Source organism: Notolabrus celidotus, chromosome 16, assembly GCF_009762535.1.
Source record: "Notolabrus celidotus isolate fNotCel1 chromosome 16, fNotCel1.pri, whole genome shotgun sequence".
NCBI classification, from domain to species: domain Eukaryota; kingdom Metazoa; phylum Chordata; class Actinopteri; order Labriformes; family Labridae; genus Notolabrus; species Notolabrus celidotus.
Genome location: NC_048287.1, coordinates 7,696,764 through 7,709,042, shown reverse-complemented (window position 1 = coordinate 7,709,042; position 12,279 = coordinate 7,696,764). Strand labels below are relative to the sequence as shown.

General features: G+C 42.2%; 1 protein-coding gene across 5 annotated transcripts in view; it reads left to right on the top strand.

Moving 5' to 3' along the window:
* Window positions 1-12,279, top strand: part of phf14 (PHD finger protein 14) — a 107,016-nt gene that overhangs the window by 23,595 nt on the left and 71,142 nt on the right. For all 5 annotated transcript variants that reach the window (XM_034704301.1, XM_034704302.1, XM_034704305.1 and 2 more), the window contains exons 5-10: window positions 545-704; window positions 2,787-2,898; window positions 4,159-4,296; window positions 6,189-6,335; window positions 8,687-8,957; window positions 9,593-9,699. In XM_034704301.1, coding sequence (XP_034560192.1) covers window positions 545-704; window positions 2,787-2,898; window positions 4,159-4,296; window positions 6,189-6,335; window positions 8,687-8,957; window positions 9,593-9,699 — 935 coding nt within the window. The remainder of the gene's footprint in view (window positions 1-544; window positions 705-2,786; window positions 2,899-4,158; window positions 4,297-6,188; window positions 6,336-8,686; window positions 8,958-9,592; window positions 9,700-12,279) is intronic.

Here is a 12,279-nt window from a genome sequence, read left to right as displayed (position 1 = left end):
TCAGTATTGTTTTAAGAAAGATGTAGCTTTATTTGAGGGTTTTTTGGGGGGCATTTTTGTGTTTATTGGATAGTACAGCCACAGAGAGACAGGATACATGGGGCACAGAAAGTGTGGGATGACATGCAGGAATGGGTCGTGGCTGGAAGTTAAACCAGCGAGCGCTTCAGGACTGCAGCCTCTGTACACGGGGTGCGCTCCTCAACTGCAAGACCAAACCAGCAGCCCGAGACGTTTTATCTTTTAGTACCAGAAGATGAGGATAGGAAAATGCTTGAATTTCACATCACTGTGGTTTTGAATGAAACAGTGATATAGACAGTCGGATCTTATTGTGTTAGAGTTAGCTCCGTGAACAGAGGCTGGGTCGGCATGCTGTTATTGTACCTTGTTTACGGTTTTGTGCCTCCTCTTCCCTTAACTGCATTTCTTCCTTTCCTCTTTTCCCTGCAATCCTATATTTCCCATTGTATCTTCAGATTTCGTTTGTTTTCCTTTAAACCTTAAAAAAAGTAAATATATTCTCATTTTCTGTGTTTCCCAGGATGCTACGGTGTGGACGGGGAGAGTGACTCCATCATGAGCTCTGCCTCTGAGAATTCGACAGAGCCTTGGTTCTGTGACGCCTGTAAGAACGGAGTGGCTCCCAGCTGTGAGCTGTGCCCCAACCAGGACGGCATCTTTAAAGAGACGGACGCCGGGAGGTGGGACACAGCCGCACACTGACCCCTCGGTCAGCTGTCATTTACCAGAGGCAGCGAGTGGAACGTGTTGAGAAACAAATGATGCTTTAGTTAATGACCTCAGCTGGTTAAAATGCTGAAGGCTACATAATAAGAATCTGAAATTGTTCATATATTCAGCAGTGGGAAGAAGGGAAGTTGGATTAAGGAGGAGAGAGAGAGAAGTGGCAGAGGAGTGAGGGAGGAGAAGAGATAGAGGAAGAAAAGGAGTGAGAGAAAAGAGTGTGTTATGTGAAGCGTGGAGACTTCAGCCACGTTATCGCTGATAGTGCTCCTCAGCCAGGCTGCACCCGAATTTACTACTTCACTAGAGCATGAAAAACACAGCAAATTAAACTGTGAAGCTGTTGCTTGCTAGAGATGGATATCTTTATATTGGACTTCGGATTCTCTTCCCTAAAGTCCGCATTTGAAATTGTGTCACAGCAGACTGTAGCTGGAGTCTGGGCCTACATAAATCTATGAATCCATTTTTTTTTAAGTGTCTGAGTGACTCACTGCAGCCGCTTTGATGATATTAAGTGACTCATTGTCTGCAGTAAGACACCACACTTAATGCTAACACAAACACAGCCACAGGTTTGCCTCAGTTTGACCCCTGTTTTTAACATTGGTGCCCAGAGATTCATTCTTTTAACAATCACATCTTAAAGGTGACATATCACGCTTTTTTCATCAATATATATTGGTCTAAGAGGTCCCCAAAACATGTCTTTAAAGTTTATGCTGGAAAAACACTTTGAAATCACATTTTGACAAAGCCCTCTTCTTCAGTCCTCCTCAGAACACTCTGTTTTCTCTCTGACCACGCCCCCTCAGGAAGTGGATGTGGTCTCGGCTCTCCAGCACGTTGATCTAATGTTTACATGTTGGCTGAATATACACGGCTGCTCAGAGATCACGTTACTTCAACCCTCTGAATCTGATCCAGAATCTGATCTTGACGAAGAGGTGCCTGTAGCAGGACCTTTCTGAAGAATTGGTCACAGATTTAGTGTTTCTTGTTGTTTTATTTATCAGTATGTAGACGTGTGTCTTGGTTCACAGCTACAAACATGTAGCTATGTGGCTATGCTAACTAGCGCTAGCACGTATCCATGATAAATAAAAATCATCCACTAGATCTTCAAATCTGCAGACGTGGGGAGTAAAACCGACCTTTGCCAGAAAGGCAGCAGGACCTTTCTGAAGGATTGGTCACAGATTTAGTGTTTCTTGTTGTTTTATTTGTCAGTATGTCGACGTGTGTCTTGGTACACAGCTACAGCTACAGCTATGAACATGTAGCTATGTGGCTATGCTAATTAGCTCTAGCACTTATCCATGACAAATAAAAATCATCCACTAGATCTTCAAATCTGCAGACGTGGGGAGTAAAACCAACCTCTGCCAGAAAGGCAGCGGGACCTTTTCTGAAGGATTGGTCACAGATTCTGTGTTTCTTGTTGTTGTATTTGTCAGTATGCAGACGTGTGTCTTGGTACACAGCTATGAACATGTAGCTATGTAGCTATGCTAACTAGCGCTAGCACTTATCCATGACAAATAAAAATCATCCACTAGATCTTCAAATCTGCAGACGTGGGGAGTTAAACCAACCTTTGTGTTTATTAAGACAGCCTACAACTAGCATGCCTCCCTCCTAAGCTCCTTGTTAGCACACATTTGTGCAGGTAATGAAAAACGGAGGGGGGATTCAGTATTATTTTATACAGTCTATGGGCTGAACAAGCTCAGAGCTCTGACTCCGTGACAGACCGGATATTGTTGTTACGTAACAAAAACACGGAAGTCTGAAACGGCTCGTTTCACACACATTTACAGAAAGGTGTAGAAATCAAAACAGGGGCAGAATGGATTTTTTTCATTCTCGGGGGGTTTGTAGACATGCCAGGGACACATATTTCAGGTAGAGAACCATTAAAAAGTCCATTTTGCATGATATGTCACCTTTAATAACTATGTTCAGGTCATTGTTTTCATCCTGATTGAATTTGATCCCTTCAACATGATATTCTGATTGGTCCCCTCCTGTGTTTTTAGGTGGGTGCATGTGGTTTGTGCACTTTACGTTCCTGGAGTAGCATTTGGAGACATCGATAAACTCCGACCTGTGACGCTCACAGAGATGAATTACTCCAAATATGGAGCCAAGGTATGAACTCCTTTACTTACAGATGCTTATAAAAATGCTGCTGCATGTTCATCAGGTAACACTGATATGTTTGACTGATCCCCTTGTGTTGGTTTGATGAAGTGTGGGGATGCCAGTTTGGTTTAAAGCCTAAAAATACTGAAGTCAGGTCTGTGAGTCAATATCTTTTCAAGAGTCATTTAAAGGTCCTGAGAAATCAGAAAACCTTACTTGTGCCCAAACAAAGACAAACAAGAAGCTATATAAACATTCAACAACCACTACACAACACGAGCAGATTCAATTCAACTCACATGTGTTATTAAAAGAAAAATAGTCCATGTGAGAGTGTATATTTTGAGATTATACAGAAAAAGCTAAGTTAAGATTTGATAAATTGCAGTACAGAAGGACCACTCTCGTCCTCATAAGGAATTATTTGCATTCAATAAGTTAGATTTGGTGGTATGGCTCTGTTCTGGGAGCTCCCTGCCCTTCCTGCCACATTCCTGATGCAGGGCGAGCACACCTCCTCTCTCTTTCATGTGCATACACGAAAAGCTAAGGCAGGGAGAATATCAGCAAAGACCCAAAGTGGTACAGAACAGAGCGAGCATCAGTGACAAAACATAAGACACTGGTAAAATCAGACACAGCAGAAAGGAGGAGCTTGGGTGGAGGAGGGTTGCAAAGTAGAAGGAAAGCTGAAGCAGTTTAAATAGAACCTACATTCTGCTCATTTCTTATCAAATGCGTAGATGTCATCACCAAATGTGAGGGCTTATTAGGCTTTAAAAGGTTGATGTCTTATGTTGGTTCATCATCATTCTCGCTTACCTGTTGTCCTCTTGAAGAGTCACAATAGTTCTGCTGTTTTCTTTCTGACAACACTTGAAACTTTTAAAACACAGTTTTGAAATATTTATTTTTGCGTGTAAGGTGCGAGGTGAGTTGTTGTCAAAGCAGGGTTTGAAGTTTCAGCTGAAGTCTTTGGTTGAAGCGTAAACTTTGAGCGTAGAGTTCAAAGGATAAGAAGAAGTCAAACATTGAAGCTGTTGAACTGTGTTTATGATAAAGTCCTTGAAAAAGATAGAATCAACAGTAATGTTTTGATCATAAGGGTTAACGGTTCAGGTTTGATTTGATATGCAAGCATCATCAGCTTCTGCAACTGGTCTTGAGCTCAAGTTGTGACTGAGTTCAAGATGAAACAGCTTTTTCTTCATGTACACAAGTGAAATGTTGCTGTTTAACTCCTTTGCTCCCTTCTGTTGGACTCAGGAGTGCAGTTTCTGCGAGGACGCCCGTTTCGCTCGGACCGGCGTGTGCATCAGCTGTGACGCAGGAATGTGCCGTTCGTATTTCCATGTCACCTGTGCTCAGAGGGAGGGGCTCCTGTCTGAGGCTGCAGCAGAGGAGGTGAGGAAACAAACCTGAACGTTCAAACCACATGAACTCATTGTCACATTGTTAATCTAAGGTGTTGCAATGACAGACTCAAGTGAAGCTTTATCTAATGGATGAGGTTTTGTAATGTGGATGAAAAACACAAAAACACCCAAAAAGTTCTGCCCAGTGAGCTTCATTGTTCACCTCACAGAGGACGTTCAAGGGAAAGGACTTCACGACCACTAAAACTGAGTTATAAACTTTTAACAGCAAAAAGGTCTGTCATAAAAAATCTGAAGTTTCATCACTGGTGGATTTTGATCTGAGTTTCAGGGAAACATATTAAGAAATTAAACCTCCTCCCTGTGGGACAAATAAAAAATACATTTCTGACAGCATAGAAAGTCAATGTGTGAGTGAGTCAGGCTCACACATTAACGTATGTTACTGTCATGTTAGAGGTAACAGAAAATATTTCTAAAGGGAAAACCAAATGTGTTCCCTTTGATAAGTCTGAGGTTGCTGCAAGAGATGTGTGTCGGTCTAACCCATAGACTGTAAATAAAAATGGACAGCGTTGCTCCGCCTCTTCCCGCTGTACAGTTCTGAAGCCAAAAAATCCCTCTCCTGGGCGCAGCCATTGCGCAGCCAGAGCCTGTGAAGCCTTTGTAATAAGCTCCGCCCTACAGCGTAACGTCACAAGACGCTGTGTGTCCTTTGAAGTTTCGTTCTACGGCGGCTGTGAATCAAAGGAAACCCGGAAGTAAAACCCTGTTTTTTAACCTCTAATAACTAACGAAAAAGAAACTTTTCAGAAAAAAGAGGCCTTGGACACAAGACAGTCAAATACTAACTACATATAACCACAGCATACGGATGTGAGAAACATTCGTACGACGTGTATTTATTTTTTAAAGTTTGACTGCTCCCCCATTCAAATGACCGTGCAATCAGGAAGCAGGTCTTTGGTGTAAGGTGAGATTTTTGTGAAGTTTTAGTTTGTAGATTCTTATTTTTCTCTGGTTGAGGTTATTTGCATAATTTGATTTGAATATACAACAAAGAAATATCTAATTGCATTCTGTGTCCTTCACCCACATCCTGAAAGTTTATTTAATGAAGTGTATTAAGTTGATAGTTAAGGCTGAGTTGACACAGTGTCAGACTAACGACTCTGCTTTGAGCTGCTAGGTTTTGAGTTTTCTTCTGTATCGTTGCTGCTCGTTTCAGTTGTGTTTACATTCCGCTCCAAACATCTTTATGCCCCGTCCACCTCTAACCCTGCACACTGATTGGCTGTTCAATGCCGTCTTCTTCTCCTGTTTAGTCTTGTGTTGCAACTAGTGCTTAAGGCTCGTCAAAAATATATATCATTATAATTATCGTTATCAAATTATCGCCCAACCCTACTTTAGGTAATGCAGATTGTAAGGGTATGAAAAAATGAAGACACTCCACGAAATGACATCACAAATTTACTGATTCAAGGGGCATACATGAATAAAACGTCCTCAAGAAATGAGATCACAGTAAGCAAAAGACCACTGCAGAAGCTAGTGAGTCGTTTCTATCCCCGAGTTTTTCGGGTTAATAATCTCTGTCCGTCCTGCTCATGAGTTCATGCACACACCAAACATCACTACCTCTGCACAGTCACACAACCCTGAAAAGTGCATGCTTCCTCCGAACCACTTCATCCAGTAAATTGAAATAAAGACGTCTATTAAAAAGCCAAAACGCTGATAGCATCAACACTGAAAGAAGAGCTTAAATAATTCCAGCAGAGCAGTAGACAGAGAGGGGGATGAGGGGATCGTGGAGGAGGAGGGGGCTGGCTTGTAAAACTTGTAAAAGCTGTAATGTTGGCAGTGTTAAATAATTATGACAACTGTTAATCCATGCTTGTGTTTTTGTTTCCTCAGGATATTGCTGATCCGTTTTTTGCATACTGCAAGCAGCATGCAGACCGCTTTGACAGGAAGTGGAAAAGGAAGAATTATCTGGCCCTGCAGTCTTACTGTAAGGTCTCTCTGCAGGAGAGAGAGAAGCAGCTGACTCCTGAAGCACAGGTGAGTGATTATGATGATAATAATTTATACCACTTGCTAACCATAAACCCCAAAACCTGCTAGAGTGCTCTCTTTGATTCCACTGTAGTAGGAAAATGCATGAAAAAGTGCCCTCTAGAAGCCCCTTAAATACATTAAACACAAAAAGTGCCTTCCAGAAGCCCCTTAAATAAATACAATAAATAAAAGTGACCTTTAGATACCCCTTAAATATATAAAACACAAAAAGTGCCTTCTAGAAGCCCCTTGAATAAATGCAACACATACAATTGACCTTTAGATACCCCTTAAATGTATAAAACATAGAAAAAGTGCCCTCTAGAAGCCCCTTAAATACATTAAACACAAAAAGTGCCTTCCAGAAGCCCCTTAAATACATTAAACACAAAAGTGCCCTCTAGAAGCACCTTAAATACATTAAACACAAAAAGTGCCCTCTAGAAGCCCCTTAAATAAATACAACACATAAAAGTGACCTTTAGATATCCCTTAAAAGTTTAAAACATAGAAAAAGTGCCCTCTAAAAGCCTTTACATACATTGAACACAAAAAGTGCCCTCTAGAAGCACCTTAAATATATAAACGTAGAAAAAGTGCCCTCTGGATACCCATGTAGTTAGTTATGTTAATTATGTACTATAATCAATGATATTGAAGTAAACAAATAGTCTTGGGTTTTTTTGTGAAGTGACTCTTCTTGCCATGGAGTGTGAAGCTTTGAAGAGGATGCTGTAATGTGTGTTACTAACTTCTCTGAAAACACTCTGAAAGATAAAACCTGACCATGGCATTACAAGCTGTAGAGCACAGTCTTGTTGCTTTTTCATGGGTGAGGTCACTGATGGAGCTGCTGAAGTTTTCAGCATGGTCTGGATTAGGGATGACCTCAATTAAATTACTCGAAACACGCATTTTTGTTCTCAATTTTCCGTCACGTGGGACAAACATCATGTGGTCTCATATTACACTCATCTATCAGGGAGGTGTTTTAAGTTTACAGCATGTTTCGATGTGAATCAGCTGTTTAAAGGTGTTGCGCACAGCGGAGACGCTCAGCTGGCGGCTGCGGCTGTGCGTCAGGTCTCCACGTGCGCTTTTTAAAAGAGGATCAATACAAAACTGCTGCCAACAACAACACAGACACGAAGGTTCATAACTTTAAACAGGACATTTCCCACCTTTGGATACGAAGGCAACAGACTGGGGGGGAAAAGCAGGTACACTATGTTTGCAGAGCAGCAACATCAGAGCGGTCTTAGCTTTTCTGTTGCCTGACTGATTCTGACCCGGTTGCGCACCCGGCTGTCACACGATCAAATATACATGTTTATTTTTCTCAATAAGAACAAGTAGACAGAAAACTGGACACTGCGAGTCTTAAGTAATTGTCTGTTAGTAGTCTCAGCCTTCACTTTATAAGATTATGTCCGCATAGAATATTTTAATGAGCCTGTTCGTTGATATTCTGCGTGTCAAACATGTTACCCGTATTCAATACACTCAGTTATTTGCATTTTTTTGCTGTAGAAAATACAATTTAGGGGGAAAACAACGTATTTAGCATTGTTTTTGACGTAAGAATAATAATGGTTTTTTTTATCGATTAATCAATAATTGATCGTTAACATTTCCAAAAATCGATCACGGAAAATACTTAAAATGTACATCCCTAGTCTGGATCCTGTTTTTAGAGAGCAGCTCATGTGTTGTTCAACCCCGACTCGCCCAGTTAGTTATCTAATGGATGGAAGCAGAACAGACCAGTAGCTCGGATGTTTTGCGTGCTAAAGTTACTTTCTTCTCCGGTGGAGTTGGATGGCTTTAAAGAGGTGATGTAATGGCAAAGGTCTGTCTCTGTAGGGATCCTTTCTCCCAGCCTGTCAGTGACATAATTCAACTCTCAACTTTCATCTCATTTGTATTTATATATTGCCTTTCATACATTCAAGCATGCAATCCAAAGTGCTTCACAAAAGAACAGAGACAGAAAACAAAAATAACAGATAAAATGATACAAGACTAAAACAAGATAGAGGAATGTGATATGAAATACTTCAAAATAAAATAAAATAAATTAAAATGAAATCAATCAGTTAAATACAGGGCTAAAAGGAAATGACTCTAAGTTAAAAGCCAGATTAAAAAAGTGAGTCTTAAGTTTACTTTTAAAAACATGAACAATAACTTTTTTTACATTGCAGCCATAAAAAACAGCAATTCTTAAAAAAAGAATACCATAAATAGCACGTTGTTTGGAATCACATGATGATAAAACATATAAACATACAACAGCCTGATGATCAGTATCTGCATATGGGAGTGTGTTTATTAGATGTGTGTGTGTCTTGCAGGCCCGTATCACCACCCGCCTGCAGCAGTACCGAGCCAAAGCCGAGCTCTCCAGGAACACTCGACCTCAGGCCTGGGTGCCCCGCGAGAAGCTGCCCCGACCTCTGACCTCCAGTGCTTCGGCCATCAGGAAGCTGATGAGGAAGGCGGAGCTGATGGGCATCAGCACCGACATCTTCCCCGTGGACACGTCTGATGCCAACGCCAGCATGGACGGACGCAGGAAACACAAGCAGCCCGCCCTCACTGCAGACTTCGTCAACTACTACCTGGGTGAGGACACTGGAGCATATCTCTTCTCTCAGACACAGAAATATTTATGTTCAGAGACTAAAGACTGAAGAACAACAGACTTGAACTACACTTTCATAGTGATGCTAGTCACAGCTGAAAACCTTTAGGCTTTCTTTTAAAGTCCATGTGACCCAGGAGTTGGAAATAACATGCTCCTTAAGCATGGTTTATACTTCTGCGTCGACCCTACGCCGCAGTGATTGACATGATACTTGTGCGTCGATGTGCCCATAACCCTTTCCATTCTCCTCTTTTCTTCCACTATGCTCTTTTATATTTAAGACATGCATTTATAGCATCAACATGTTACATTTAGAAGCCTCCAATCTCTGTTTATACCAGAGTGCAAACATTTAGTCTGGTGTTCAGCTGTAATTTGAAGGAAACTGAAAGTCCTTAATCTGAAGTTACCATTTAAATGATGTCTAAAGTCTTCTCTCCAAGAATACTAGCCTGTGATGCCGGCTGTCGGAGACGTTGTGTGGGTAACCTTGAGAGCACTCTTGATTAGCCTGCAGCAGAGGGCCTATCTGCCATCAGTACACCCTCTCATGTGCGTTTTCCTGTGTATAGATTGTGATCACGCCATTGATTTTTGTCCCATTGATATTCAGAGCGGAACATGCGAATGATCCAGATCCAGGACAACATCTCCGAGCAGAAGAACCTAAAAGACAAGCTGGAGAGTGAGCAAGAAAAGCTGCACGTGGAGTACAACAAGGTGAGCCGCTCCATCCCAAACTGCAGAGAGATGAGTCATTTCTAATTCGAGGGGAGAGCGCTAACAGACCTGTGCTAGCTAATCTGTGTTAACATCACAACTAGCAAGATTTTTGATACAAAGCTACGCAAGAGTAACCCGGGATTTCCACCAGATCTGTGTCTGGTCTGTCTCAGATCCACTGCGGTCCCGCTCCGTGCTCTCCTGTCTGTCAACACCCACCGGTTGCATTTTCAGAACAAAGCACGGAGCAGGACAGCCGGACAGCTGGAGTCATGTGACTGAGGTTTTCCCGTGGCAATTACTGAATCAAGGGTTCTCCTCCTCTCCTCATCCATGTTGTCTTTCTGGTCCTCTGAAAACCTGAGACCTGTTGACTTCAGGCCTGGCTCCGCTCATCATGACGGTTTGTTGTTGTAGTTAAGTGAAATACGATCTGGTGATAACACAGAGTGTTTTATTCTGAAAATTGACCGGATGTTTTCATTTTGTTTTGGTGTCTGACTTCCTGTCCCGCTCCATCTGCTCTGTGCTGATTGATGCATTGTTCTCTGTCATCCGGCAAAAATAGAAGTCTTGTGTATCTGATACGGAGGGCTCCGACCTGCCGGATCAGAGACGCAGCCAGAACGCAACAGAGCGGATCCAGTGGAAGTTAACACATTGACTAGAATAGAAAACTATCAGACAGATCGAAGACGGACCAGAAACGGATCTGGTGGAATTTGGCCGTAAAAGCACGGCATGCTGAACACTCAGACAAACTCAAACTGACTCCTCAGCGTTCATCTATCACAAGGATTTAGATGAGAGCAACATTTCACATCTCAAGAGAAACAGACGTGCCGACTAAAACCAGTTCAACCACAAAATCAACGTTACTTTAAAACATTCAGCGTCTCTTTGACCCATTTTACTCTGAGCTGAGATTGCTGCAGCACCATCATGAAGGTGTGCTGTCACCATGCCTATGTACTTTGACATTTCACATCCTAATGCCATAGTATTGGTGCCTTAGTGAGCAATTTTACATCGCATTGCTGGAGCACGAGAGGCATGACCTGTAATCTCCAGAGCGAGCCTCACATTATGTTCCCTCCTCACATTTCTAACGTCTATGACTCCGTTTTTCCTGTTATGTCCTTGTTACTGCCTCAGATGCGGTCTTGTCGGCGTAACGACTTCATCCCACCATTCTGCCCCACACACAGATGACACCTGATACAGAGATATGCTCAAGTTATTTCAGCTGCACGAGTAGACTCGCTGACCGTTGAACCTGTTTCTGTATTTGTGTGTTATTGGCCAAACACAAGCTCTGCAGGTGATCAGAGCAAGTGTTTGAAAAGCCACGTGAGGCTGGCTGCTGCTGCTGCATTCAGCACCGTCTCTGTAGAGCAGGCAATGTAAAAGGAGCTACTGATCAGGATGTTATTTTAGAATGAAAAACATTCAATCTCTAAGTGAATCATTGCACCAAAACATTGAACGCAGACTCCTCTGAATGTTTTTGGTCTCATCCAACATTGACAACAAAACATTTTCAGGTCACTGTGGCAGAGACCTGTCAGTCACAAGCTTGCCACGCCCTAAAACATACTGCACTCAATCATCTATTTGACTCTACATAGGACCAAATTTAAAAATCATGGATGTTTTGATGAATTAAAGAAAACTAGAAACTAGACATAAAGTTAACGCTGAGGCTTTAGATGCTCTCCGCTCAAAAACACAGGACCTCATCATGATCTGCGAGCGAGCAAAGCTGCTGCTGACTCTTACTTTCAGTGATCGTCCTCCTCTTGGTGTCTGCATGTTAGGATGTACTGACTTGTGCAGCGTGCAAAACTTGATTTTTCTTCTCCTTAATTTGAACACAGCCGTTGTGCATTTACTGGAAATAAGTAAATCTTCTTCAGTTCAGTGGAAAATCGCAACCAGGCAGAGCTTATCTGCAGGAAACGAACAATATGTTTGAGTATTATTCAGTAAAAATCACTCAAACTTAAGCAGCAGAGCATTCACCAGAAATTAAGATTTTAATCTGACAGCTGGTACATGTGTAGGAAAACACAGGGAGCAAACACAGCAGTTAGTTTTACCCTCTTTTTAAGGGCGGTGCCTGGTCTTTTCTGTAAGATGTTGCCACTCCACGCTCCGTAATAAGACCTGATCCCTCTGTGCGTCTTCCTCCCATGTCTCCTCAACCATGTGACCTCTGTGAAGGCACCGCCGCTCCATCTGTCAACATGAGGAGGGGAACACACAGCAGAGTAAAAGTCACGAGAGTTAATGTTGCGTTCAGTCTTCTGCCGTGCGTGTTAAGCGTTATTAATGGAGTGTGTGTTGCTAATTGCACGCCTGGAGTTGCTCTTGCACGGCTTCGGCCTTGAAGGAACTACCAGGGAAGAAATGTCATTACCCAGCTCACTTTGACTGCGACATACAGGGGAAGACCTGCACAAGGTTTAGTGGCAGCATGAGGATTTATTCTCAGAGTATTAACATTGAAAAGTTACGCCGACTGCAAAACAGGTTCAAAGGTTTACATGCAAAATTAGGGGAGCTGATGGGCCTAAT